The sequence below is a fragment of the Macaca fascicularis genome, chromosome 3 (assembly GCF_037993035.2).
Source record: "Macaca fascicularis isolate 582-1 chromosome 3, T2T-MFA8v1.1".
Classification (NCBI taxonomy): domain Eukaryota; kingdom Metazoa; phylum Chordata; class Mammalia; order Primates; family Cercopithecidae; genus Macaca; species Macaca fascicularis.
Window position 1 is genome coordinate 100,279,861 of NC_088377.1, and position 27,961 is coordinate 100,307,821.

Below are 27,961 nucleotides of genomic sequence, written 5' to 3' on the forward strand. Positions count from 1 at the left end.
GCTCAGGAGTTTGAGACCGGCCTGGGCAACATGGTGAAACCCCATCTTTACTAAAAATCATAAAAATTAGCGAGGCTGGTGGCGCGGGTCTGTAGTCTCAGCTACTTTGGGAGGCTGAGGTACGAGAATCACTTGCACCCGGGAGACGGGAGGCAGGAGGTGGAGGTTGCAGTGAGCCGAGATCTTGCCACTGCATTCCAGCCTGGGCGACAGAGCAAGACTCAAAATGTTTTGATTTTTGTTAATCTGGCTGGTGGAAGATGCTACCCCACATGTTTGATTTGCAGTTAAGTGAGCCTGAATATCTTTTCATGTGCCAGGGTAGAATTGCATTTATTTTCCTGTGAACCATGTCTTCATATCTTTTGAGACAGTCTTTTCTTATTTACTTATAAAAGATGGAGTTGACGCTGGCATCAACACACACACAGAGACACACACACACACACACACACACACACACACACACACACACACGTCCCTGTAGATAAATGAACCCAGATATGGAATCTTGGCTTTGCTACGTGCTGTGTGACCTTGGACAAGTTACTTAACCTCTCTAGGCCACAATGTCCAGGTACCTAGGACAGGGTCTGGCTTACCAACATGGTACAGGACGGCACTTTTTAAACCAGGGACTTGACTTGGACGTGCGAGTCAACAAGGTACGGGACACATTGCTCCCCTGGGAAATCTCGCTTGGGCGCCGAGGCCCGGACGTAGCAACCAAACGTCGGGAAGAGGCGCCGAAAGGATGCTGGGCCTGGCTCCTTAAAGCCCAGGTTCTCCCTTTTGAGAGCCACAACCAAGAAATAAAAATCTAGCAAAGAGGGGGCCACTTTCTGCGGCGAGATCCGCCCTCTCGGCCGCTCCTCCCGCTCCCAGGCCCCCTCCCTACTCCGCGGAGAGCAGCGCCGCGGCCCCTGCAGCCAGACGCGCGGGGTGCGGTGGGGCCCCGGGGGCCGGGGTGGGGGAGGTGGAGGGTGGGCCCCGCGGTCACGTGAGTCGGGCCAGCTGCTGCGGGGGGCGGCGGGCCCCAGCGCCTGGAGTCTGGGTAGGGGGAAGCGCCCGGCGGCCGCCTCCGCCACTGCAGCTGCAGCCCCCGATGTCGCCGCAATAATCTGGCCCCGGCAGCACCCGCACCCTCGGCGGCCGCAGCCTCAGCACCGCAGAGCAAAGAGCGGAGCCCGGAGCCCGGATCTCGCCGCCCCAGGTGAGCCGCGTCTCGGAGCGCAGGGCATTTGCAGCGCTGCTTCCCCAGCGGTTTCACCCCCACCCGCCATCGCCACCTCCCGCGCCTCATCTCCTCCCGCCGTCCCTCCGAACCCGCGGGTAGCGTTAACCCAGGCCAATTCTCGGTGCTGGCCCGGGCGGGCTGGGAGCCTGGGCGGGTGGTCAGAGGAGAGGTGGCCTCGGCCTGAAGCCGGGGTGACTCGGCTCGGAGACTGCGGGGGTGCAGGGGAGGGATGCCCGCCCCGGGCTCCCGCACCGCAGCCGGGTTCCCCGCGCTGCTCTTCCTGGGTTTCCTTTTCCTGGCAGCCAACCTGCTGCCCGCTGGGATGTGCCCGTGCGCCCCTGGCCTCGCCACCCTGGGGTCCGGGGCGAGCCAGGCACCTTCCCCGAGGTGCCGTACCTGCTGCGCGGGCCGGCGCCGCGAACATGGCTGCCAGGAGACGCCCGTCGCCTTCGGCCCGGCTCTGCCCGCGCGTCCAGCTGGCCCGCGGCCGCTGCACGGTGTCCCGGGACAGCCCTCCCGGCTAGGCCGACGCGCGCGGGCCGCAGCTGGGTTCTTCGCGGGCCGAGCGCGGGACTTGACACAACTTCCCTCGAGCCGCACCCGGGCGTTTTCTCCGCGGAGCGCCGGGCGGGGCTGCCGAGAGGTCGGCGCGTGTTCCCGGGATAGGGATTGTCCGGCTTGGTGGGCCTCTGCCTCCTCGGCTCGCTCTTGAGGCGTCGAGTATTTGGCGACCTCACTCGTGAGGGCCGAGAGGAATGTGGTCTGCAAAGCAGGAGGGGCGCCTGAACTTTAGAGAATTGAGGAGAACTCGGATTTGGGAATAAAAATGTCCATGAAAACATCGAAGGAAACTGTTATCTGCCTTGACTCAAAGCTGACCTTGTAGGGTTCTGTTAAATAACGTGGTTTTTCTGGATTTTCTGTCTGATTCTAGCTTGCAAGTGCCTTGACTTACGCTCGCGTCCTGCAGCCCGGTGGGGTGCGTGCGTGCGTGTGTGTGTGCGTGTGGTGTTCCCAGCCTGGTTAGAAGATGCATCAGTTGCAGAGGAGACCTATGCTAATTCAAAATGGCAGCATGAAAAATCAGGCCAGACGGAAGCAGCACAGACCACAGCCATCAGCCGCCCCCTGATTTAAGCCTCCGGGAGGGAATTAGTGTGAGTCAAGGCTCATCTGGGTACAAGAGTAGGGCGTGATTCTTGGAGCTGGCTAGATTTTAAGGTGCTGCAGGGTCCTGGGAGATGTTAAGTGGGAAGTTTGGATAGCTGTAATTATTTTTCCTAACTTATCAAAAGCTGATACAAAACCTAGTTAAAACTCTACGGTTTTGGTCTGATTGTCTCCAGGCTCAACTAAAGTTGACTCTGTGGCTGCTGATGTCTTTTTGATGCACAACCTGGAGGTTGTTTGATACCTACAAGCTCTTAAAAGAGATGGGTGCATATTATAAACATCATCCAAGAGCAGTGCACATAACAAATACCAGGTTCTTAGAGCGTGTTTCATTGGAAGAACTGATTTAGTGACACGAGCAAGCACCCAGGCATGAGGAAATGGGAAATTCTTGAGAGGTGACTCATTTTAGAATTTTTTTTTTTTTTAAACAGCCTTTCTTTCCCTTTTCACTTCCGTGCTGCCAGCCATCTTGTCTTTTGGTAGGAGGAGATGCATGAGGAGGCAAATGCTTCAGGGATAATGGAAAAGAGGAGGATGAGCTAAGGTCAGGGGGCAGAGCTGGAGGCAGCCTGAAGGAACATGCTGTCAACCCCCTTTTTACAGCAGGAAGGCTGAGGCCAGCAGGGCGAATGGACGCCAAGGTCATATAGCTGGCTGGCAACTGGCAGTGAGGACCCAAATCCAGGTCTCATAACTCCCCAGGGTTCCACATGCTACCTTTTAGAGCCTGGGGGAGAAGAGCAAGTATGTCATTATTAGGAAGGCAAACTCTTCGAGCAATGGGAAACCAAACTATAATATGAATTACAAAGTCTATAGGTGTTTAAAGTGAATGACAACACCTTAATTTCTTAATTCAAGACTTTTAACTTCTTAAGCTCTACCTGCCTCATGTTCACATTTTCTAGTGGTGAAACTGTTTCTATAGTTAAGAGCCAAAAACATTATTTTAGTAAAGTCTTCGAGGCGAGAAGTACATTTTTTGATTAAAAATTTAGTTGCTTGTGTTTGTGGAGAACCATTAGACCAGTTTATTTTGAAAAGGAACCAAAGTGGGCCATGCATTTCATTTTTTTTTGACTGTTTCTAATTTTAAGTAAAAGTAAATAACAAGCCTATTTTAAACATAACTTCGAAGCAGTGAAGACAGGCTTTTCCTGTGATTTGCGTTTGACTTTTCTGAGTCATGAGTCAGTGACCTTAGATCTACTAAAGCAGAGCTAGAAATTGTGCATGGGTTAGTGTGAAGAGGTGGTGAAGGTATGGAAAATGTTTCTTCTGGGCATCTGAACCTTCACAGCCAGTGATGTGCAGAGGGAGAAGGTGGCAAGAGGCAGGGAACAGGGAGAATGTCTTGAGGCAGTGGAGCAGATAGGAGCTAGGTATGAATATATATGTAGAAGTGAAGACAGATGCTGATGCGACATGTGCCATTTAGAAAAATAATTTGAATTAGAGGATGAATGTGAAGATATGCCAAAGATATTTAAAATAACAATTTGTAAAAATACAGAAATGCATGCAATTTGTGTCTGTTGAAGAATAATAAGAAACAGATAAACAAAAGTTATTTTTTTGAATCCATTTTCATTAGAGAGTCTAGATCTGTGCTGTTTCATCTGGTAGCCACCAGCCTCATGTGGCTGTTGAGCACTTGAAATGCAGCTACTTTGTATTGAGATACGCTGAGTGTGAAATACACACACAATTTCAAAAATTTAATATGAAGAAAGGATTTAAAATATCTCATAATTTTATATTGATTTTATATTGAAGTAGTATGTTGGATATATTGGGTAAAATACATTACTAAAAATAATTCCACCAGTTTCTCTTTACTTTTAAAAATGTGGCTACTAGAATATATAAAATTGCAAATATGGTTCGCATCTGTCTTGCTCTTTCTTTCTTTCTCTGTCTCTTTCTCTTTCTTTCTCTTTCTTTCGTTTGAGACAGGGCCTCCCTCCATCACCCAGGCTACAGTACAGTGGCACAATCTCGGCTCACTGCAACCTCCGTCTCCCAGGTTCAAGCGATTCTCTTGCCTTAGACTCCTGAGTAGCTGACATAACTGCACAGTGCATTGGAAAGTAACTTCCCCATTCTAACATGTCTGTGTTCACATATCCAAATGAGATGAATGCATCCCAGTACAGAGAGAGGGCCCTGGGACCTAACTCTTGTCCTACCTGTAATTAGGAGTTTGGCCTTGAGCACACCACTTATCAGTCTCCTTCCTTTTATTTTATTTTATTTTTATTTTTATTTATTTATTTTTTTGAGACAGAGTCTCACTCTGTTGCCCAGGCTGGAGTGCAGTGGCCTGATCTCAGTTCACTGTAACCTCTGTTCCCCCAGTTCAAGTGATTTCTTCTGCTTCAGTCTCCTGAGTAGCTGGGATTACAGGCGTGCACCACCATGCCCAGCTAATTTTTGTACATTTTAGTAGAAACGGGGTTTCACCATGTTGGTCAGGCTCGTCTCGAGCTCCTGACCTTGTGATCTGCCTGCCTCAGCCTCCCAAAGTCCTGGGATTATAGGCATGAGCCACCGCGCCCAGCCTGGTCTCCTTCCTTTTAAAATGAGATGAACAAGAGCTGTCTACCAACTTCACTGGTCACGTTTAATTTGTTAGATTTAGCCAAATTACCCAAAGCTACTTTCCCCACACAAGTCAAGACTAGATATTATCAAATTTTTAAATCTTTGTTCACCTTATGTATTTAAATGGCACCTTATTTTAATTTGTAATTCCTTTTTTTTTTTTTTTCGAGACAGAGTCTAGCTCTGTTGCCCAGGCTGGAGTACAGTGGTGCTATCTTGGCTCACTGTAATCTCCGCCCCAGGTTCAAGCAATTCTCCTGTCCCAACCTCTGGGATTACAGGCGTCTGCCACCACGCCCAACCTCAAGACCTCAGCCTCCCAAAGTGCTGGGATTACAGGTGTGAGCCCCCCCGCCCGGCCCTTTAATTTGTAATTCTTTAATTGTGAGTGAGAGAAATATTTCTAGTAAATATTTTGGCTGTTTATATTTATTATTCTTTTAACTGGTGCTTATATATTTTGCATATTTTTCCTTTGGGGTGGTCATCTTTTTCTTATTGATATGTAAGAGCTCTATATATATTAAGGGAAATTATCTCTTTTTCATGTATAATGCAGATGTATTTCCCAGTTTCTCATTAAAAAAATTTTATCCCACAAGAAATTTTAAGTTATTTTATAATTAAGTCTATATTTTCCTTGGTGAATTGAGTTTATGTTTTTGCTTGCTAATGTTATTTTAAAAATTTATCCATATGATTTGTATTTTTGTGGTTTTAATTGTAAAAATTTAAAATTCTAAACTATAATAATTTATTTTGGCTTAGGAGTGAATTGGGGATCTCAACAGATTTCTTTCTTTTTTTTTTTTTTTTAGAGACAGTCTCATTCTGTCGCCCAGGCTGAAGTGCAGTGGTGCGATCTCAGCTCACTGCAATCTCCGCCTCCTGGGTTCGAGCGATTCTTGTGTCTCACCTTCCCGAGTAGCTTGGATTACAGGTGTGCGCCACCTGTAATCTGATTTTTGATTTTTGATTTCTGACTGATTTTTGTATTTTTAATAGAGATAAGGTTATGCCATGTTGGCCAGGCTGCTTTTAAACTTCTGGCCTCAAGCAACCCACCCACCTCGGACTCCCAAAGTGCTGGGACTACAGGCGTGAGTAGTAGTCCACTGCGCCTGGCCCATCTCAACAGATTTCATTCTTCCTTTCCCCATCCTGTTATAGTCAGTTATTCTGGCAACACTTATTCATCTCAGTTTCAAATTCAGTCTTCATCATATGCTAATTTCCTACATTATATGACTATATTTCAGGACTTTCTACTTCTGATTCTATCAGTAACAAACTGTCTTAATACTGAAACTTTATAATATAGTTTAATTCCATGCAAGTCTAGTAATTCCTCGTTAATTTTCATTTCTGAAACTTGGCTAATCCCACATATCCTTTGCAGATGGACCTCAAGATCATTTTTGTCAGATTTTCTCCAAAAGCCCTATTTATATGTTGATAGCTGTCATATTGACTCCACAGATTAATTTAGGGAGGGCTGACTCTTTTACATAACACTGAATTGTTCTAGCAAAGAACAGGAACATTCTCTGTACTTTAAATCTTCTGCCATGTCACCATAAAGTCTTAAGAGTTTTCTTCATTGAGGATTTGTGCATCTCTGTCTAGTAAACTGACATAAAATGGTAGAATCCCTATAAAGAAAACTATAGAACTCTAATGATGAACTTATAAAAAACTTCACACCAAAGAAGAGACACTGCAGGGCGCGGTGGCTCACACCTGTAATCCCAGCACTTTGGGAGGCTGAGGTGGGCGGATCGTGAGGTCAGGAGTTCGAGACCAGCTGGCCAACATGGTGAAACCCCGTCTCTACTGAAAATACAAAAATTAGCTGGGCCTGGAGGTGCATGCCTGTAATCCGAGCTACTTGGGAGGCTGAGGCAGGAGAATTGCTTGAACCTGGGAGGTGGAGATTGTGGTGAGCCGAGATTGCCATTGCACTCCAGCCTGGGCAACAGGATGAGACTCCGTCTCAAAAAAAAAAAAAAAAAAAAGAAGAAGAAGAGACACTTCGACACTTCTTGCTCTTGATCGGGAAGATAGAGTCAGGGCAGCCTGGTGTTTAAGAGCATTTTGGAGTCTGAATTTTCACTCCACTACTTATTACTGCTTATTTGTTATACAACCCTGAGCAAAGTACTTCACCATGTCACCATTTTTCTTTTTCTTTTTTTTTTTTTTTTGAGACAGGGTTTCGCTCTGTTGTCCAGGCTGGAGTGCATTGGCATATTCATGGATCACTACCGCCTGAGCTCAGTCTGTCCTCTCACCTCAGCCTTCCGAGTAGCTGGAACCACAAGTGTGCACCACTAAACCTGACTAATTTATTTTTATTTTTTTTGTAGAGATAGGGTCTCCCTGGGTTGCCCAGAATGGTCTTGAACTCCTGGACCCAACTGATCCTGCTGCCTCAGCCTCCCAAACTACTGTGATTACAGGCATGGGCTGTAGCACCTGGCCACTTCACCATTTGTAGCTTCTATTTTCTCAGCTGTAAAATGGAGATAATATCTGTGTGATGGGTTATTGTGAGGATTAAGTGATTACACACACACACATATGTATATATATGACTTAGCATGTTATTAAGCACATAGTGAATGCTTAATGTTCTAACATAAAATTTTAGATGTTATGATGGTGATTATTTTAGCCACCCCTGTCAAATGAATCTATAAATTCAGTATAATTCCAATCATAGACCCAGAGGAACACTGGAAACACTTTGTCAATATTTTAAAAGTTTGATTTGGGAAACAAACCAATGGAAGAGCCCATAAGTGTGGAAAAGAGTCAGTGGGGGTGAGCTAGAGTATTGCCTGCTTTGTATCAGAGCATATCAGCCACAGGCCTCCAAGACTTTGTGCCTAGCCTGTACTAGTGACAGGCATGTCCTTTCCCGCCATTCTTTGCCTCCTTTCTACCCTCACTCCCATACCTACCCGCAATCTGAGCCTCCTATGGAATGTTCTACTCAACATCTCTTAGGCACGGTTATGAAGCTCTCATAGGTGGAAGGGATGGCAAAGACCACATACTCTCATGAATGTTTTTTGTGATAGGCGAGGTTCTTTATGTCCAAGAAGGTAAGAAGCAATGTATGTGTTAGTCACATCTACCTGTCTTCCTTTCCTCAGAAGCTCCCAGTGTCATGAGGGCCCTCACCCAATCTTGTATGGGGCTGAAGGGAACTGGGTGGAATGTCAGTTCACTCAGTCAGTCTAGTGGGTAGGGAGCCTGGGGCCTCCCAACTGGAACTTCAACTGAAGCTGGGAGAAAGGGCTTGAGATGGTTCATGATCCCTTCTTCTGGTCTTAATGATTATGTATTTAACCTAAATCTCCCAGTGCTTAATTTACTCCCCTGTCAGCTAGGCATCTTTGAAAGCTCTCAGAAGCATTTCGGATCAGTATCCTAAGTTGGGTTACTACCTTTCTCTCTTGGTTGTGTACATAGACAACTCTTCATCCAAAAGATAAAAACCTTGAGACATCTTAGCTCCATTTTCCCTGCAGTTGAATATAGTGCTTGTAGGTGGTTAGGGACTCAAAATATATGTTAGTAACTCATCTGGCTTAAAAATCCTAACTAAAATTATGTAGTGATCAAAAGCTTTTCTGAGTGTCTTTTTCACCTCTTTCTTAAGGGAAAGCTTTAGTGTATTTTTTTTTTATTGCACTTAGCAGTGCCCTAGTGACCTGGAAGAATTAGTGAAATGTCTTAAAGTTTTCTTCTTAAGCACCGAAATGATCAGATTTTAGAAAATAATTAAAAGACCAATAAAGCAATATGAGTTGCTGTAAAGAATTTTAAAACTATATAACTAGATAAAGTAAAATTTAAAGTTTCTATCTCCTTATCCCCATCTTTACTCTCACTCTCAATTCTCAGTTAGATATTAATCCTTCTGGGTCTTTTAAAATCTATCCATCCATCTATATGCCTATCTTTCTATCTACCTACCTATACTTATATTTACATAAATGTATATGCACGCATATATAGCTATATACATAATCATGTATTCATATATATATAGATTCCTTTTTGATAATAAAATGGTTTACATTTGATAATGATAAAACACAACAAGTAGCTCTAGAATTAATGGACATTATTAATGGACTTTTACAAAGTAGTTTTAAATTCCACTTTGCTAGACATAAAGTAACCCTTTGTTTTTGGACCAGGAAAATTTACATCTTATTCCTTATTTCTTCTGTAGGAAATGAATGTTTGGCTAATTTTTTAGTGATGGAGAGTTAAATGGCTAACGACCATTTTAAGGATGACTGGGAATTTTTTTTTTTTTAAATCCCAGTTTACAGAGTTAACAAAGTACATATCAAATCACATTAATGGGAAAAGATCAGAATAGACAATGCACTGTTTTGATGGGAGAGGAAGACAGATGGTGGGAATAGGAAGGTCATAATTCAAAGCAACCTTGCCAAATTAGTGGACACAATGGCAGCAATGTCAAAAATAAGAACAGAAGGAAATGAAAGGACCCGAGATGTGGCTTGCTCAGTACCTCCCTATTTCCCACAGAGAATGCTTTTGGCAACTAACCACAGCCTGCCTATTTCAAACACATCCTTCATCCTTTGTGTCCATCATCATTACAGTCCTAGAACCCTGTTCTTTATGATCAAGTTAAAGGAACAAACCTTTCTTGAATTTATCTCTATTCCAGACACTCTGCATATATTATCTCATGTAATCCTCATAACTGTACATGGTTGACATGGCACCATTGTACAGATAAGGAGCTTAGTAAGTAGAGGAGTAACCCTGGAATCTGGGTCTATCTGACTTTTTAAAAAAGCCATAATATAACCTCTTAGAGTGATTATCCTGACTGCATAGGTCTAGCCTGTAGGGATAATCTTATGCAAATCATTTTCTTCCTTTCTTTATTTTTCTATGAAAGAAGGAAAATTGTTTTCCAACCTGCCATGTATAGGAAAACATCTTTCTTACAGTGAACTTGATCTAACTATATTTTTCTAATTTGGTTAGCTTGAGTAAAAATGAATCCTACGTAAGTTATCTGTTCCTTAATGCATTTTAAAAAAAAAGTATCCAAGAATGGATGCCATTCAATTAATCTCTCCTCTTTCCTTCACTTACAAAATCCATAAAAGAGTTCTTACATGACAGATGTGCATGAAGACTGCATTTTTGTGTGTGTGTGTGTGACGGAGTCTCGCTCTGTCGCCCAGGCTGGAGTGCAGTGGCCGGATCTCAGCTCACTGCAAGCTCCGCCTCCCGGGTTTACGCCATTCTCCTGCATCAGCCTCCCGAGTAGCTGGGACTACAGGCGCCCGCCACCTCGCCCGGCTAGTTTTTTGTATTTTTTAGTAGAGACGGGGTTTCACCGTGTTAGCCAGGGTGGTCTCGATCTCCTGACCTCGTGATCCGCCCGTCTCGGCCTCCCAAAGTGCTGGGATTACAGGCTTGAGCCACCGCGCCCGGCCGAAGACTGCATTTTTAAAAAGTGGGATCATATTTTAAATGCACACAGGGGTGGGTAGAGAATCGCTGGGTATGGTGGAGTTCTTGTAGGTGGTCCTTGAATTCGAGTGTGTCCCAGCATTGAATGTGCACAGTATAATGAGGCATGTATCTACACTATTATTTTTCAACTATATAAGGACTCCTGTCATTGCATACATACAGATTCATTAAAAGTGTTACTAAATTCATAACATATATTCATCATGTATTTTCCCCAGCAAATTACAATGACTTTATGTGGAAATGTTCATGAATTTTTTTTTTCTTTTTTTTTTTTTTTGAGATGGAATCCTGCTCTGTCACCCAGGCTGGAGTGCAGTGGCGTGATCTCCGCTCACCACAACCTCCGCCTCCTGGATTCAAGCCATTCTCCTGCCTCAGCCTCCCGAGTAGCTGGGACTACAGGTGCCCACTACCATGCCTGGCTAATTTTTTGTATTTTTAGTAGAGACAGGGTTTCACCATGTTGGTCAGGCTGGCCTCAAACTCCTGACCTCGTGACCCACCTGCCTTGGCCTCCCAAAGTGCTGGGATTACAGGCGTGAGCCACCGCACCCGGCTGAAAATTTTTGACGTTAAAAAATTGGGGGCCAGGTGCGGTGGCTCACGCCTGTAATCCCAGCACTTTGGGAGGCCGAGGCAGGCGGATCACGAGGTCAGGAGATCGAGACCATCCTGGCTAACATGGTGAAACCCCATCTCTACTAAAAATACAAAAAAAAATTAGCCAAGTGTGGTGGCGGGCTCCTGTAGTCTCAGCTACTCGGGAGGCTGAGGCAGGAGAATGGCGTGAACCCAGGAGGCGGAGCTTGCGGTGAGCCGAGATCGCGCCACTGCACTCCAGCCTGGGGGACAGAGCAAGACTCCGTCTCAAAAAAAAAAAAAAAAAATTGGGAAACATCATATAAAAATATTTTGCATTATAGGTAAATTCTGAAGTGACTTGAATACTTTTGTAAAATAATTAGTTACCTATGAATAAATGTAGATTTTGAAGCACAACATTCCATTTAACTCTATATTTCCCCAGTTACTAATCTGCCATATGAATCACGACAGTAAATTCGACATTTTGCTTTAATTCATATTTCTCATTATGACTGTATCTTGCAAATGAGGCAAAATCAAATGTGGCCAAAAGGTACAATTAGTTTGTTTGCCATGGCTGAGCTATGAGGTTCTCCCAGAGTCTCTGCCCTATTGCAGGGCCATACTTTTTAGCTGCAATTAATTGGATAACAGATTATTTTCATGCAACTCTTTCTTTTTTTTAAAAAAAAATATTTTCATTACAAATTCTACATTTTCATGTGGAAAATTTGAAAATGTCTGAATACATAGAGATTAAGAAATTGCCGGGGAGGCACAGTGACTCACACCTGTAATCCCAGCACTTTAGGAGGCCGAGGCAGGTGGATCATGAGATCAGGAGATCGAGACCAACCTGGTTAACACGGTGAAACCCCTTCTCTAGTAAAAATACAAAAAAAAATTAGCCGGATGTGGTGGTGGGTGCCTGTGGTCCCAGCTACTCGGGAGGCTTAGACAGGAGAATGGCGTGAACCTGGGAGATGGAGCTTGCAGTGAGCCAAGATCGCAGCACTGCACTCCAGCCTGGGTGACAGAGCGAGACTCTGTCTCAAAAAAAAAAAAAAAAAAAAAAAAAGAAATTGCCCAGAATTCTGTAATCCAGAGATATTATTATTCTTAAAATTTTAATTGCACTTTTTGTTTAAAAAATCTTACTTATTTTTGAGGTCTCACTGTGTCGCCCCACGCTGGAGTGCAGTGGTGTGATCTCAGCTCACTGCAACCTCTGCTTCCCAGGCTCAAGTGATCCTCCCACCTCAACCTCTTGAGTAGCTGGGACTACAGGTGTGTGCCACCATGCTCAGCTAATTAATTTTTTTTTCTTTTGTAGAGATGGGGTCTCCCTATATTGCCCACGCTAGTCTTGAACTCCTAGGCTCAGGCGATCCTCCTGCCTTGGCTTCTCAAAGTGCTGAGATTACAGGCATGAGCCACTAAACCTGGCCTGCATTTATTTAAAATCTTTTTGCAATTTATCTAGATAATGTGCACAATTTCAATGATACCATGTATACATTTGTGTGACCTCTTTTCATTTCATCAGCTTTTCTCTATGTATTTATGTATTTCTCAGCTTTCCATGATATATATAGGTAGCCAATTGCATATTATAAATATGTGTTGGTTTTTTTTTTTTATTCTTACGGTCATCTAAATGGCTCTCTTTGGTGTGTCGGTGGGGGAAAGGGAGTGTACCGTTAAGTAGTCCATTAATTTATCAAGTTATGGTCAAGTTGAGTAGTCATTAATTTCCTAGAATTTTGGTTTTTCAATTTTTAAGTAGAGGCTGTTTTCATTTTCCTACCTCTAATCACCTAAATTGCAGTGTTTTGGGGACAGAATACCAAACTAGTTTGTGATAATTTCCGCCATTAAGAAAAAAGTATTCAAAGGACAGTTCTTACCAGTTTTAGTGAATTAGAAATACTCAGTGGATATGATACACCAGTCTGAACTGACTGGATCAGAATCACCTGGGCGTTTGTTAAAAAATATCCTTCCTGTGATCTCAGGTTGGACCTACTGAATCAGAATCTCTGAGGAGGGGGTGTCTAGCCAAATCTGCCATTTTCACAAGCTCCCCAGACCACTGTGATGCTTGGCCAAATAGCATGGATTGAACCACAGCGTGGGAGGACCTTGTTGAAAGGAGATTTTGCTGATTTTTTTCCCTCATTGAAGACAAAATATGCATATCCCCTTTCCCTTCAGCTGCTCAGCATACATCTATTGAGATCTTATTATGTGCCAGTCTCTGTGTTAGTGCCAGGGAAATAAGGATATACTTGAATCCTTGCCCTCATGAGGCTGGAAGTCCTATGAGAAGAGACTGATGTTTTAAAACTTGAGGAAAAGAAATGAAGCAAAGGTAAAGGGAACTGGACTCTTCTCTTCCCCTAGTGCCTGAACGTACCATGCCAAACTAAATTCCCTCCCCATTCTTCGTACCCCAGGATTCCTTCCTCAGGGAGGTAACTGAGCCCTCAAGTTACATGTAGAAACTCCAAGGAAACATTTGTTGTATCAGTCTAGTGCTATTTCTAACCTTAAAGAACTTTAAACACCTTGTGTGCTTTGCTTTTCACAAGTTATTTATTATAGAAAATTCAAAGCATCTACAAAAGAGAACAGCAAAGCAAACCCTATGTACTCATCACCCAGTTTTAACAATTTTTACTTCATAGCTGTCTTGTTTCATCTGAGCTCTCACCCTATTGCCCCACTCTGCGTTACTTCTATTCCATTATTTCACATGGAAATATCTGAGCCTAAATCTCTAAAAGAAATGGACTCTTTTTATAGACATAACCACAGCACCACCAGGATCATATCTAAGACATTAACAATCATTCTTTAAGTATCATCAAATGTGGCATCAGTGTTCATATTACCCCATTGTGTTATAAAATGTCTGTATAGTTTATGAAATCAGGATCCAAATAAGTTATGTTCATTGCAATTGGTTGATACATCTCTTAGGTAACTCCATCTCTTAATCTTTTTTTCTTGTGTGTATGTTTGCTGTTGTTGTTGTTGAAGAAATCAGTTTTGTCCTATAGAGTTGTCCGTAGTCTGGATTTTGCTGATCATATTCCCATGGTGTCATTTGTATTTGTTATAAATCGATGGTTAGATCTAGAGATTTGCCCTGTTAAGTACATTTTAGTTACACTTTGGGACATGAGTGTGTCTTCTATGCCAGGTGAAAACCGTTGGTGAGAGGTTGAAGGAGCATAGTAAGGATTGTTGCAAACCTGGCAAATGCATCATGAGTGAGTAGTAGCAGGGAGGAGAGTGAACACTGAGTGCCCGCTGTATAAAGCCACACTACTAGGTGCTTTCTGCATGCTTCATATAAATCCAAGTGCCATGTTGTGTATGGGGGGTTAATTCCATTTCTATATGAGGAAACTCTGGTTCAGAGTTAGAGGAGTCAGGATGGGTACTAGGGCCTGGTATTTCTAAAGTGTGTCATCCTCTTGTACCTATACACATGGGGCTGCAGGACTAAGCAGGCAGTATCAGTGAGTGCAATTACACAAAGGTGATGAGAGGTGGCCCTTTCATTGGCCTCTGTGTCAGAGAGTGGAGGGGACAATAGGAAATACAGGCCCTGGATAGAGGAGCCACTACCGAACTCCCGTCTTGGCGTCATGCGGGAATATGGATTCCGTGTTGCCAGATCTTTGAGTTTTTAGCAGAAGCCACATATCTGAGTGTCTATAGGAAATCTCTAGATCTTAAAATATTAGCTGCTAATTCAGATTTCTAAAAACACAATCTAATGCAGCACTCTGGGCCAAACCGACCAAATCTGCAGTCTGTCACCCCTGTTCAACACCACGCTGCTGGGAAGTATGTCAGCTGCAGGCTGGCACTGAAGACCACAGAGTTAACTGTCAGAAGTAGATATTGCCCTTGAAATTGGAGAAAGAGAATGTTAAGCAGCTCTTAAAAGACGTGAAATGACAATGAAGCAAATCTTCAAAAGGTGAAGGAGCATTTAGACACTTCAAGGAAAGTGTCTGAAGTCTGAACAGAGAGTGTGACAAAAGGACCGCTTTCATCACGTATCCTTCTCTTGTTCTCACAGTGATTGAATCCTTGCTGTGTCCCAAATGGTATTCTGAGCACTTTGTAAGTAGGTACAAGCATTATCTCATTTAAATCTCACTGCAACCCTGGGAAGAATGAACTACCTATCATTATCCCTGTTTTATAAAAGCTTGGAGAAGTGACAGGGCTGAGATTTGAACCCAGGTGGGCTTCAAAGCCTGCTTACTCAATAGCCCATACAGTTATTCTTCCATTACATGGTTCCTCATTCAAGGCATTGAATATTAGGAGCTGGAATTCCCTGACTGTGGAGTCCCAAAGCTTTATGCTCTACTCTCATGAGCTTTCAGTGAAACACTTAGTAAAAATCTTTCTTTCTTTTGGCCAGAGCTTCATGAGTCTGAGGTAATTTATATAGATGACTTTCATCAGTTGGCATTTACATCCCAATTTTTAATTAGATAATTCCTTTCCCAAACACTTCATTTATTCCTATTTCAATAGAAGGTTTACAACAGAAAAATCAATTTATAAATGAGTATCATTTGTCCTATTTTCAGTTCAGCAGGAATGACAATCATTTAAAAACGAATTTATTAATGAAGAGTATAATAAAATAATTTCTCCTTTGCTTTTCTGGAAGGTGGTAATTCACAGACATTGAATTTAAATGTATTCAGTCTGCTCAGTAAAGCTGGCAGTGTGGAGAATAGGGAAGCCTAGCTGGATATTTGAGTTTCATTCTTTACATAAGTAAAGGCAGTTTGTCATCGGTACTTACAAGACGCGTAATAAACCAATAGCTTATATAGACAGTTGTTTTCTTTTTCTTAGGCAGCTCAAGGCTTCCTTTTTAATGGGTAAGGTAACTGATGAGGGATACTGTGTGCATCATTGAGATAAAGGGGCAGGGCGGGCTGGCAGTCATGCAAAAGAACCCTTGCCTTGGCTCAGAGCATTCGCGCCTTCAATAACTACTCACTGAACTTGAGGACAAAGACCTTTTCTCCCACACAGCTTCCTCCCTCCTCAGCTAGACATTCTGTATGCGGTCTCCTAGTTACGGGAGTACAGTACTCCAGTCCCTCAAGCCTGAACTTGGGCCTCCTGCCACCAGTCAGAGGATGAATGTTGGTACACGCAGCTCCTTTGCAGTAAGCTCCAGGGAAGCACTACTATCTTGTTCCCAAGAGGAAGTCATGAATCCTGAAAGAAGTTTGTTAAGGACAATGGTGGTTAGAAAGTAAGCTTAGGGATGCTTTACCATAGCCAATAGCACAGTAGCTAAAGCTGGATGGTCTAATATGGTAGCCTCTGGCCACATGTGGCTCTTTAATTTTCTAATTTTTATTTCTAATTGTGGTGAAATGCACATAGCATAAAATTTACCATCTTAATCATTTTTTAACTGTACAGTTCAGAAGTGTTAAAGACATCCATATTGTTGCACAACTGATCTCCAGAGCTTTTTCATCTTGCAAAACTGAAATCTGTACCCAGATTGTAAACAACGCATTCCCTTCTGCCCAGCCCTTGGCAACCACCATTCTACTTTCCATTTCTATGAGTTTTACTATTCTAGGTGCCTTACGTAAGTTTTTTCATGACTGGCTTATCTCACTTAGCCTAATATTGGCTGTTTAATTTGAAATTAATTAAAAATTTGGTTCCTTCATTGCACTAGCCACATTTCAAGTACCAGATAGCCCATCTGGCTGGTGGCTACTGTATTGGACGGTGCAGATAGACACTATTTCCATCATCTCAGAAAATTCTCCCGGACAGCGTTGGTCTGAAGGAAAGCTGGTGGCTCGCACTGAGAACCGATTGGAGGAGGGACTAAGGAGAAAAAGTGACAGATATTTTTTCATGCTCTGCCAACGTAAATAATCTGACTTCTTTTCTCTACCACAAAAATGATACCAGCTACATGATACCTTTACATTTACAACTTCCATCCTTATCCTAAACCTCAGTCTTTAATATCTCCTCTCCTCCCATAGCATGCAACATTAATCAGTTGGCAAACACACAGAACATAAATGTATAGTACAAACTACAGACAAATGCACTTTAAAATACTCTTAACAAAGGCTTCTTAGGAAATGCCTGTCAGCCTACCCATCTATGGGAGTTAAATTGGAGTGTTTCATTAATTAGAACTGTCAGTGTATTGCTAACCTGGCAAGAATCCTAATGGGTATTTGCCACAAAGAAGCCTTATTCAGCAGACCTGCCCTTTTAGCCTGTTGCTTTTAAGTTTTTTCCTTAAGACTCACAGTAAGAAATGTTACATCTCAACTTAATACCTATAGACACTTATATGTGCATGTGTATGTACCCAAACTTGAAATTACAGTTTCTTGCATCAGTACTTACCCTTACTGTGTGAGATGCATAAATTCTTTCTAAAAATGCTTTTCTAAAAAAACTTGCTCCTATCCGCTAAATTGATTTCGTAAACCACAAAAAGGCCACAACATACAGTTAGGAAAATACTGCTTTGGACACACCCGCATCCAGTTTCAGGCCTATAGCGTAACACTGAAACCCCACTCCCATTTCTGGGTCCCCATGGCTCAGAAAGCAGCTTCAGAATTATGCCTCAAAACAAGTAAGTTTTTTAAGAAGCCATCAATTATGGCTTTATTTCTGGACAAACTGTTCACTGATTTTAACACCGATTTAAGTAGAATGTAGTTATGATGGAAAACCCCATATCAAATGCTTATATTCTACTTTTCAAAGCTGAATATAAATAAGTTTTCTCATGTTCTAAGTTTTTGTATTTGTGTATGTGATTGGGAGTTAATTGAATTTTAGACTCTTTTTTTTTTCTTTGTGAAGGAGAATATACATTTCATAACATTGTATGAGGTTATAAAGGAAAAGGAGAAAAATCTTAAAGCCAGTTTCTGTGTCATACATTAATAATTTAACAGTTTTTAAGAATCATGTAGGCTGGGTACGGTGGCTCACGCCTGTAATCCCAGTACTTTGGGAGGCCAAGGCAGACGGATCATGGTGTCAAGAGTTTGAAACCAGCCTGGCCAACATGGTGAAACCCCGTCTCTACTAAAAATACAAAAATTAGCTGGGCATGGTGGTGTGCACCTGTAATCCCAGCTACTCAGGAGGCTGAGGCAGGAGAATTGCTTGAACCCAGGAGGTGGAGGTTGCAGTAAGCCTAGATCACACCACTGCACTCCAGCCTGGGTGACAGAGCAAAACTCTGTCTCAAAAAAAAAAAAAAAAAAAAAAAAGAATCATGTAAACAAATATTTAAAAATGCATGTTTTATGTAATATATAAATGATGTAACTTGTCAGATTTTTTTTTCTTTTTAGTGTGAATATCTGGTATGTTACCCAACATTTTGACAAATAATAGGAAGATAATTGAGTTCCTTTGAACCACTTTCAGAAGGGTTTCATCTCAGGTTCATGAGAGCTCTGGCTTCCAGATTGGCCAGTTTTTCTTTTCCCACATGGACAACTGTAGGAGGCCAACTCACTTTTTGTGTGAAACATAGTAATGAAACTTTGTGTGCTCTCTGAGCAACTCTGAGTTGGGCAGGGTGTAAAAAAGGTAAAATAAAGTATCAGAGAACAATGCCAAATAAAATAATTCATCCTAGCTATAACTCATATAAGAATTTGCCCCTTTTGAAATTTCAGTTGTATTAGGACATAGAAGCAGAACTAAAATTTTTCTTTAAAATAAAATTCCTAAATTGCTTTTCTTTCCTGGGTTTACTTTAAAAATCATTTCTGGGATTATATCAATAAAAATACTTATAGGAAAGTTGGAAATTAGAGGAAAAGATGAAAAAGCAAAGAATATTTCATTGCTGGGCTCCCACTGTTAATATTTTGAGTACATTTCCTGGGCAAGTATTTGGGCATAGTCTTTTTCTACGTATATTTTAAATAATTAAGATACTTTATCTTGTCCCCTCAAATCATTTCTTCATGCAATTAAAAACTCTTCACAAACATATATTTCATGGGTTTATAGTATTCTACCCGATAGATGTAGCAGACATTTTCAGCCAGTTCTCTGATGCTGGACAAGTAAGTTTCAGGTTTTCACCTGTATGAATACCACTATGTGAACACTTACGCATACCCCTTGCCCATATTCCTGATCGTTTCCTTAGGGTAAGTACATAGAAATGAAATTACTTATTCTATTTTCATCATTTCCATCTGCTTTGTGGTTTCCTTCCTATCACAGGAAGGAAATATACAGACATTGTCTGTATGCAATTGTCAATCTAAAACCTGGCTTAAAAGCCTTCAGTGCTTTACTGTGTGTTGTGAAATAGACACCAAAGTCCTTGATGTGACCTTCGAGGCTCAGTGTGGACCTGCCCATCTACTCGCCTCTCTAGGCCTCTTCCCTCCTTTCTCTGGACTCAGTTGCATCAGCTTTTTAATTTCTTGGCTCTGTACCTTTTCCCTAGTTGCAGGGCCTTCAGGCCTACGTATCCTCTCTCTGAAGCATTCTCCCTCCATTCACCTGTCTTTTGTGGAATAGATAGTGAGACTTCTGCTTAGAGGAGGTGGGTGGAGATTTGAAGAAAAGTGAAGGTGTCAAAAATTCATTTAGGAAATAGAGGAATTGGCCAGACAAATACACAAAGGATTCCCAGACAGTAATCAGGGCCACTCTCATGGTGTTTTCAGAGTCAGGATATGAGATTCACACCAAGAGAAGTGTAATTGGCATCTAGAACTATGATCACCTTTAACTCACACAATCTAAGTCAGCCTGGTGAGTTCCGTAGCTGCTTCCTAATGTTTGTTTTCTTCAGTCTTCCGGAAGTGTCCCACCTCCTCTTTGCTAATTCAATTTACGTGGATGATAGCACATTTTATCCTTAGAATAAGAGGACTTCACAAATAAGTATTTCTGAGATCACTGGAAGGCTTAATATGAAAATCTTCATTTCTGGGTTTCTTTGGGACACTGTATCACTGTTCTGTCCAATGGAGTTTCCACTAGTTACATGTGGCTATTTAAATGAAAATTAGTTAAAGTTTTGAATAAAATGGAAAACTCTGCTCCTTCATCGTTCTAACTACACTTCCTAGCTGCCGGAGGCTAGTGGTCACCACATTGAAAATTCTTTTGGAATTTTCTACAGAAAATTTTCTTTTCAGAAAAGTCATCTCTGGCCGGCGCGGTGGCTCAAGCCTGTAATCCCAGCACTTTGGGAGGCCGAGACGGGCGGATCACGAGGTCAGGAGATAGAGACCATCCTGGCTAACACAGTGAAACCCCGTCTCTACTAAAAAATACAAAAAACTAGCCGGGCGAGGTGGCGGGCGCCTGTAGTCCCAACTACTTGGGAGGCTGAGGCAGGAGAATGGCGCGAACCCAGGAGGCGGAGCTTGCAGTGAGCCGAGATGGCGCCACTGCACTCCAGCCTGGGCGACAGAGCGAGACTCCGTCTCAAAAAAAAAAAAAAAAAAAAAAAAGAAAAGTCATCTCTGAAGCTACTCAGTGCGCACGTGGTGATTCAGGAAAAATTAATGGACAGTTAGCCTGGGCTAGTTTGCTCCTAGATGTGATGTACAGTTTGCTGGTTCATCTAGCTTTTTAATTTTTAAAACAGACGTTGAAATTCTGCTCCCTGCTGGCATTCCCAGTCGTTCACAAAATTCAGTGGAAAAGCTGGCCTCCCTTGGCCCACATACCCCTAGGCTTCTGTTGCCTATATCCTCCTCATGATCATACGACCCAGATGACTTGCTGACTAAGCGGGTGCCTTGGCCGAATAATAGGTGCTTGCCCAAAACCCCATGGGTTTTATTTATATTCTATAGATAAATCTCATAAATGCAAACTTGGTGGATTTCTACCATTTTTAAGGATCAAATAAAGTAAGGTTCTGCTCCTAGGCAAAACACCAGCTCTTTTGAAATGGCCCAATGATGGGGAGAGAGGTAGCATATAAGATACTCGAGGCATCACACAAGAGAAAATGCATCCTTTCCCCATCTTATCTTCCTCTGGGTCTGCTTCACTTTATTTGTCTCCACCAGCAATTCCCCCAATGCCCAGATTCTAGTAGCACTCTATAAAGGCATTTGATTTCATAATTATTCTAGGTCTTTCTTGTGCATACACATTCTTTGTTTATCTCTCTCTACTCCTCCAGTCTGAAGATAAAGCCGTTTTTGTGAAAATGGGAAAGGTTAAAGGGAGAAAGAACTGGAGCCTCTTTATCTTTCTGGCTTTTCTTTCCCAGAGGGAAGGGGTGATATTTTACTGAGCTAGGAGGGAATTATTTTCAGAATTGTGAGGGGTCCCCTATTTCTCTGCACTCTGGGGAGGGGCCTACCATAAACAATGCAGGGAAGAACTCTTGAGTGTGCATGTAGACATTAACCTGAAGTAGACTGGATATAGAAACAGCAATACAGTCCCGTACAAAGAGGTTTCTAAACATAGAATATTGATGACTCTGCAATTTGATAATTGCTCTAATTAGGAATGAGGCAAGTAGATTTTGATTGGTTTGCTTAACAGAAAATTTTAGATACAGTTCTATTTTAACAGTCAAACCCAAAATGAAGTTTTGTGTTTTTTTTTTTTTGAGACAGGGTCTCACTCTGTGCCCAGGCTGGAGTACAGGGGTATGATCTCCACTCACTGCAGCCTCAGCCTCAACCTCTCCAGGCTCAAATGATCCTCCCACCTCAGCCTCCCAAGTAGCTGGGACTACAGGTGCACGTCACCACACCCGGCTAATTTTTGTATTTTTTATAGATACAGGGTCTCTCCATGTTGCCCAGGCTGGTCTCAAACTTCTAGGCCCAAGTGATCTGTCTGCTTTGGCCTCCCAAAGTGCTGGGATTACCGGCATGAGCCACCACACCCAGCCAGCAAATAAAGTATCCTATACTTATGCGGCCTCCACAGTTTGCAAAATATCTTCTCAAGCATCATTTTGTTTGATACTCATGATAAACCTGTGGGCTGGAGCAAAACATTTGCAAAAGGGAAACTTAGGCTCAGAGAGGTAAAGTAACTTAAGCAGGTCACACAGCTAGTGGGTGGTGGAGCTGAGTTTTGAATCCCATTCTAGTGCTTCTCTGAAAACATTGCTTTACTTCTCACTTATATTTCAGACTTCCAAAACACATGGAAGTTGGATAATTGATGATACAAATACAATAGCTGGTACACTAGATAATGTTTCTTGAGTACCTGTAATGCCAGAGGTTGGGGAAAGGGCTACTATGGTTGGATGGCACGAGTCCTGCCTTCAGGGAGCTTTCTTTGAAACAGGTGAAGAAATATACAAGCAACAAATGTACATTATTTTTAGAACAAAATGGATGTATTAGTGCTTGTGGATGCTGAATAAATGAGAGTCCTTTATAGAAGTCTTTATGAGAGAAAGGGGTTTGAATCAGATCCTGAAGGATATGTACAAAGACTAAGGGAAGGGCATTCAAACCAGGTGCAGAGGCATGGCGGGAGAAAAGAGAGATGTTAGAGAGTCAGCTTCAGTATGGTGGACTATTAATAAACAAGAAAAGAACACTTGTTTATCACTTATTTAAAATCTACTCTGCACAAGACATAGTGTAGAGCTGCGGTTCCAGCGGTGTGCAAAAGAGAAAGGTCCTTGCTTTCATATTGCTTTGATTTTGCTGGGAGAGGCTAAATATTGATTGTTGGTAATAAAATAAGCACTTCAGATTATGATAATTACTTTGAAGGAAAAGGACAGGATTCTATGAGAGTGTATAGTACAGCAACACAAATGAGAGTACTAGAGTGATATTTGAGCTGGTACGAGAAAGAGCAGGAGTTAACCAGGCAGATAGTTTTGGTACAGGAAGCAGGGAAGGGAATGGTTAGGACAAAGGGTGGAACATGTGCAGAGGTCTGGCGGGCACTGGAAGAACTAGAAAAAGGCATGTGTGGCGGCATTGTGAGAGTGGAGGGGTGAGTGGTAGAAGATGGGGCTGGGAAGGGGGAACAAACTTGATCATATTTTGGTCTTTATTCCGAGAGCCTTGGGAAACTGCTGAAGTATTTTAAGCAGGAATGACGTGATCAAATCTTCCTTCTAAAAGGATCACTTTGGCTGCAGTGTGGAGAATGTTTTGGAGTGGGGAGTAATAGAGGTTTTGAAGCAACCCCTCAGGAGGTTACCATAGTGGTCCAGGCTGGAGATGATGGTGGCTTGGTGCAGGGTGGTGGCAGTGGAGGTGGAGAGGAGTGGGAGGTTTCCATAGAGATTTAGGAGACAGAATGTACAGGACTTGGTGACATATTAGATAATGGAGAAGCAAATGGCAAGGATGGTTACCTTGGCTACCAAGATAAAGAACCTTGAAAAGGGAAGAAGACGAAATCAGCCTCAGATATCAGGCAGGCAGTTGGGTCTGTAGGTCAGAGGCTTAAGATGAGAACCCGGCTGCAATTAAATGTGTAAGTCATCAGCGTGTAACTGACAAGGGAAGCTCTGAGCATGGATGCATTTTCCCAGCTAGAAAAGAGCATTAAATGAGGAAAGAAGGATGAAGCAGTGAGAATGTGCACTGGCCAGGTAGAACAAGCCAGTCCAGGAGCAGCTGGGGAGGTGGACAGAAAACCAAAAGGTGTTTGAGTGTTATGTCATCGAGGTGGAATAAAACTACTAAAAACAACAAAGCAGGGTATCTTTCAATTGACCTCTAGACCCATTTCCACATCACACCCCAAATCTGTTATGTGGTGGCTATGCATCTCTGGATCTGAGGCACTTGTGTAGTTAGTATTAAGGTATGTTTATTTATTATTTTATTACTGTGAACAGATTGCAGTGTGTGTATGTGTGGTGTGTGTCTGTGTCTTCTGCCTAGAACAATAACCTCCTTTCCTTTCTCCCACGTCACTGCACTTTTGGCTGCCGCCGTGGTTTGTTGCAAATCTGAGCTCATTTAATCCCACAGAGTATTAAACAATATCTGGTCTTGGTGGCTCTGTCATTCCACTGCAGGCGCCCCACCTTCATTTGGCAGCTGGGATCTTTTAATGAGCTAGCTGTGCACAGTTGAATAGTAAAACCCTTTTAGCTGGTGAAATATGTTTGAAGAACTCACTGTTGCAATGTTCCATGTGAGGCCTGCTTCCACTCTCGCTGGCATTCTCTTTTCAGGATGGCTGCAGCTCCTCCAAGTTACTGTTTTGTGGCCTTCCCTCCACGTGCTAAGGATGGTCTGGTGGTATTTGGGAAAAATTCAGCCCGACCCAGAGATGAAGTGCAAGAGGTTGTGTATTTCTCGGCTGCTGATCACGAACAGGAGAGCAAGGTTGAGGTACGTCGTGCATTGCGGTCTCGTGAGTCACACTTACTCTCTTTTCTCTTTTCTTGGAAGCTTGCTCACAAGTCAGAGCTGTCATGTCAGTTCTGCTGATTCCTGTTTCCATGCAGGTTTGCTCATAGCCTTGAAAACTAGGTCATGGGAGAGCTCTATGCTCACTCCTATGGCCGTTGTTTTGTAATTAAGTAAAATATGTACATAGTTCTAAAGTGAAATCTAAAAAACAAGATTTATTCACAGAAGTCTGACTTCTATCCTTGTCCCCTTTACTCCATGATCTTTTGCCCTATAGGTAATCAAGTTTTGGAAGATCTTGGTTTATCCTTCCATTTGCAAAATTACACATATATATGTAATAAATCACATACACATGTGTGTATTCATCCTGGTCCCTTTCCTCCTTTCTTTGATTAACAGCAGCATGCCATGTATACTTTTCTCTACTTTGCATTTTGTTTCATTTTTATTTTACTATTTTATTTTCTTCAATCAGCTTGCTAAGGTTGAATCTCTACTTTGTATTTTTCAACTCAAAACATATTCTGGAGATCACTCCCTACAGTACATGCAGGTCATAATTCCTCATTTAGAACTGTGTGGTGTTTCATTCTATGGATGTTATCATAGTTAACCAGCCCCATATTGCTGCTGGACATTTGGGTTGTTTTCAGGCTACTGCTATTACAAACAACACTGAAGTGGATAACAGCCTTATGCATCTGTCATAATGTCTGGCCTCAGTTTATATATTTTTATCATGATAAAACATTATCCATTAATTCTTATTTTGAGTCTTTTAAAAATACTATTTTTGTCAGTATTTCTTTGGGATACATGCCTAGAAATGAAATTGCTGGGTCACAGGTAAATAAAAATGTAGTTTTATTAAATATTATCAAATTTCCTTCCATAGGTGGTGTACCATTTTGCATTCGCATCAGCACTGTATGACAATGCCTGTTTCTTCGTATTCCCAGAATGTGTTGTCAAACTTTCACAATGGCTATTTTATGTTAATTGTACTTTCTGCCATTTTACTAAATTCTTTTATTGGTTGTGTCAGCTTTTATCATTGATTCTCTTGGGGTTTCCAGGTATATTGTTATATCACCCTCACATAGAGACTGTTTAGTTGTTCTTCTGTCTTTAATTGTTTTCTTGTTTTATTGCTTTGGCTTAATATCTCGGGTTTTATGTTAAGTAGTAGTAGAAATAGTGGTTGTCCTTGGCTCTGCACCTGACCTGAGTGGGGCTGTCTCTAGTGCTTCCCTATTAAGTAAGCTGGTGATTTTGGGATTGAGATTTATGTAGTTTTGTGTGCCATTGCACCTGGCTTATGTTAAAAAGTATACGTAAGCCGGGTACAGTGACACATGCCTGTCGTCCCAGATACCCTGGAGGCTGAGGTGGGAGGATCACTTGAGCCCAGGAAGTTGAGAGTAGCCTGGACAACATGGTGAGACCCCATCTCTTTAAAAAAAAAAAAAGTATACATGAATTTCTATTTTGAGTATTTCTAAAAATAACAACTCAGGAATAGATATTAAATTTTGTTAGGTATCTTTTCAGTACTTATGGAGATAATCACTTATTTTTTTCTTTATATTTATGTGACAAATTGAACCATCTTTGCATTCAAGGCATGACCTTCTTGGTTATGTTTTATTTATAAGTATATTTACCTGTGTGTGTTTCTCTGTGTGTGTGTGTTTAGATGGTAATTTGAAATGAAAATCTGCAGAAAATAAATTAGGGCTAGTAAATGAAGAAGCTCTTTTCACTGCATAACCTCTCTTCTTTGGTGCTCTGTGCTTCACAAAATAAACTGATTTTTCTGATGTTTGTGCTTGGTTTCAAATAGGCACTCATCAATTTGTATTTTCTTTTTTTTTCTTAAACTCTTCCATTATGTCCAATGTGTATTTTATTTTCTTATCTAAATCTTAAATCACTGGCTCTGTTTCAGTTCTTTAAAAGCAGTAATTAGCACCAAAGAGGAACAGAACTCTATGAGGGGCTGCTTATTTTACATGAATTTAACAAAGGCACTGAAATGAACAGACAAGTGGGCAGGACTTCACATGGGCTGTCTGGATGATCCGGTGGCAGACTGTCTCCTACTGGGCTTTCACCAGACCCACTTTCCTCTCTTACTGAGCCACTAACTTAATAAAAACCCCTGAAACTTTAGTGGAACTTTCCTCTCCTACAGTTGAAGAAGAGTGCTAGGTTCCCTGGTAAGCATGTTAGGTTTTAAATGGGTATTCATCAGTGAGTGAATGTTCACGTTATTTGGGTTCAAATGTTTCTCTCTTTTCCTGGAATAGAGTGGACTCTGTGTGGATAAAGTTTGCTGGTTTGAGTTGTTACTGACCTTCCCTGTCTGTCCTTCCTGAACATTTCTACCCTTTTTTTCCTGAGAGACATACAAACTAAAATAATCTTTGATTTTTACATGGGCAGATTTAAGTTCCCAAAGGTGGCTGCACCAAATCCCATCCCACGTGCCCTTCTTCCAGTGCAAAGGGCACTCCTCCCATGAAGAGGGAAAGGTGAGTCTACGCCCTTCACTCTCACTGTGAATCTTTGAGGGCTTGTGATTGCTCTGACCAGTGGAGCATGGTGGAAGTGATGCTCTGTGACTTCCAGGGCTGGGCCATAAAAGGATACAGCCTCTCTCTCTCTCTCTCTCTCTCTCTCTCTCTCTCTCTCTCTCAGTCTCTCACTCTCTCTCTCTCTCTCTCACTCTCTCATTCCTCTCTCTCTCTCTCTCGCTCCTCTCTCTATCGTTCCTCAGTCTCTCAGATGATTCCAGGCCCCAGACACTGGAGTGGAGACGCATTATCCTTGCTATTTGCTGTTCAAATCCATGAGCATTAAAAAAGTTGTTTTATACCACTAAAGTTTGGGGTAATTTGTTAAGTAGCCGTAGTAACTTCAAAAATCACACAAAGCAATTTATAAACATGTCTGAAATGAATATTTCAAAACATTTTGTTTTCTTTTTTGGAGGATAGGCTACATAACTCTTATTTTACTCTCATGGTTACAATTATTTTAAGGGCGAGGCTAGATTTCTTTTGCTAGTTAACCAATAGTATATGATTACTCAGATATGTTTAGGTTAAATTCTATCCCCTTCCATAAGTACAGTGTGATATATACCATAATTAGCCTCTAAGGCAGCTCTGACCTCTCTTCTGAGTTCCATACCTGTGTTTTGAGCTTCCTCTTTGCATTCCCACTTGCATATTCTGCAGGTGAAATAACCTCACAGGTAAGAAAGCAAATTCATTTCCCCCAGCTCATATATCCCTGTTGCTCTAACAGCACCATTGTCGGCCACGTTTATGCTAGAAGCCCACAGGAAACATTGACCCTCACTTCCCCCTGTCCCCATCCCCAGTGCACAGGGACATCTGTCACT

At 42.2% G+C, this 27,961-nt stretch overlaps 1 protein-coding gene across 4 annotated transcripts in view; it reads left to right on the forward strand.

Annotated features, from left to right (window-relative positions):
• The first annotated feature begins 903 nt into the window (after positions 1–903).
• The window catches only part of SCRN1 (secernin 1), a 72,221-nt gene continuing 45,163 nt past the window's right edge, over positions 904–27,961 (forward strand). For 2 of the 4 annotated variants that reach the window (XM_045388964.3, XM_074035299.1), the window contains exons 1-3: positions 904–1,213; positions 24,369–24,528; positions 26,998–27,086. Coding sequence is in view for 1 of the 4 variants with exons in the window: in XM_005549892.5 (XP_005549949.1) it covers positions 24,370–24,528 (159 nt within the window). In the remaining 3 variants the exon portion in view is untranslated. The remainder of the gene's footprint in view (positions 1,214–24,368; positions 24,529–26,997; positions 27,087–27,961) is intronic. The other 2 variants (XM_005549892.5, XM_065542161.2) reach the window with 2 other exon arrangements.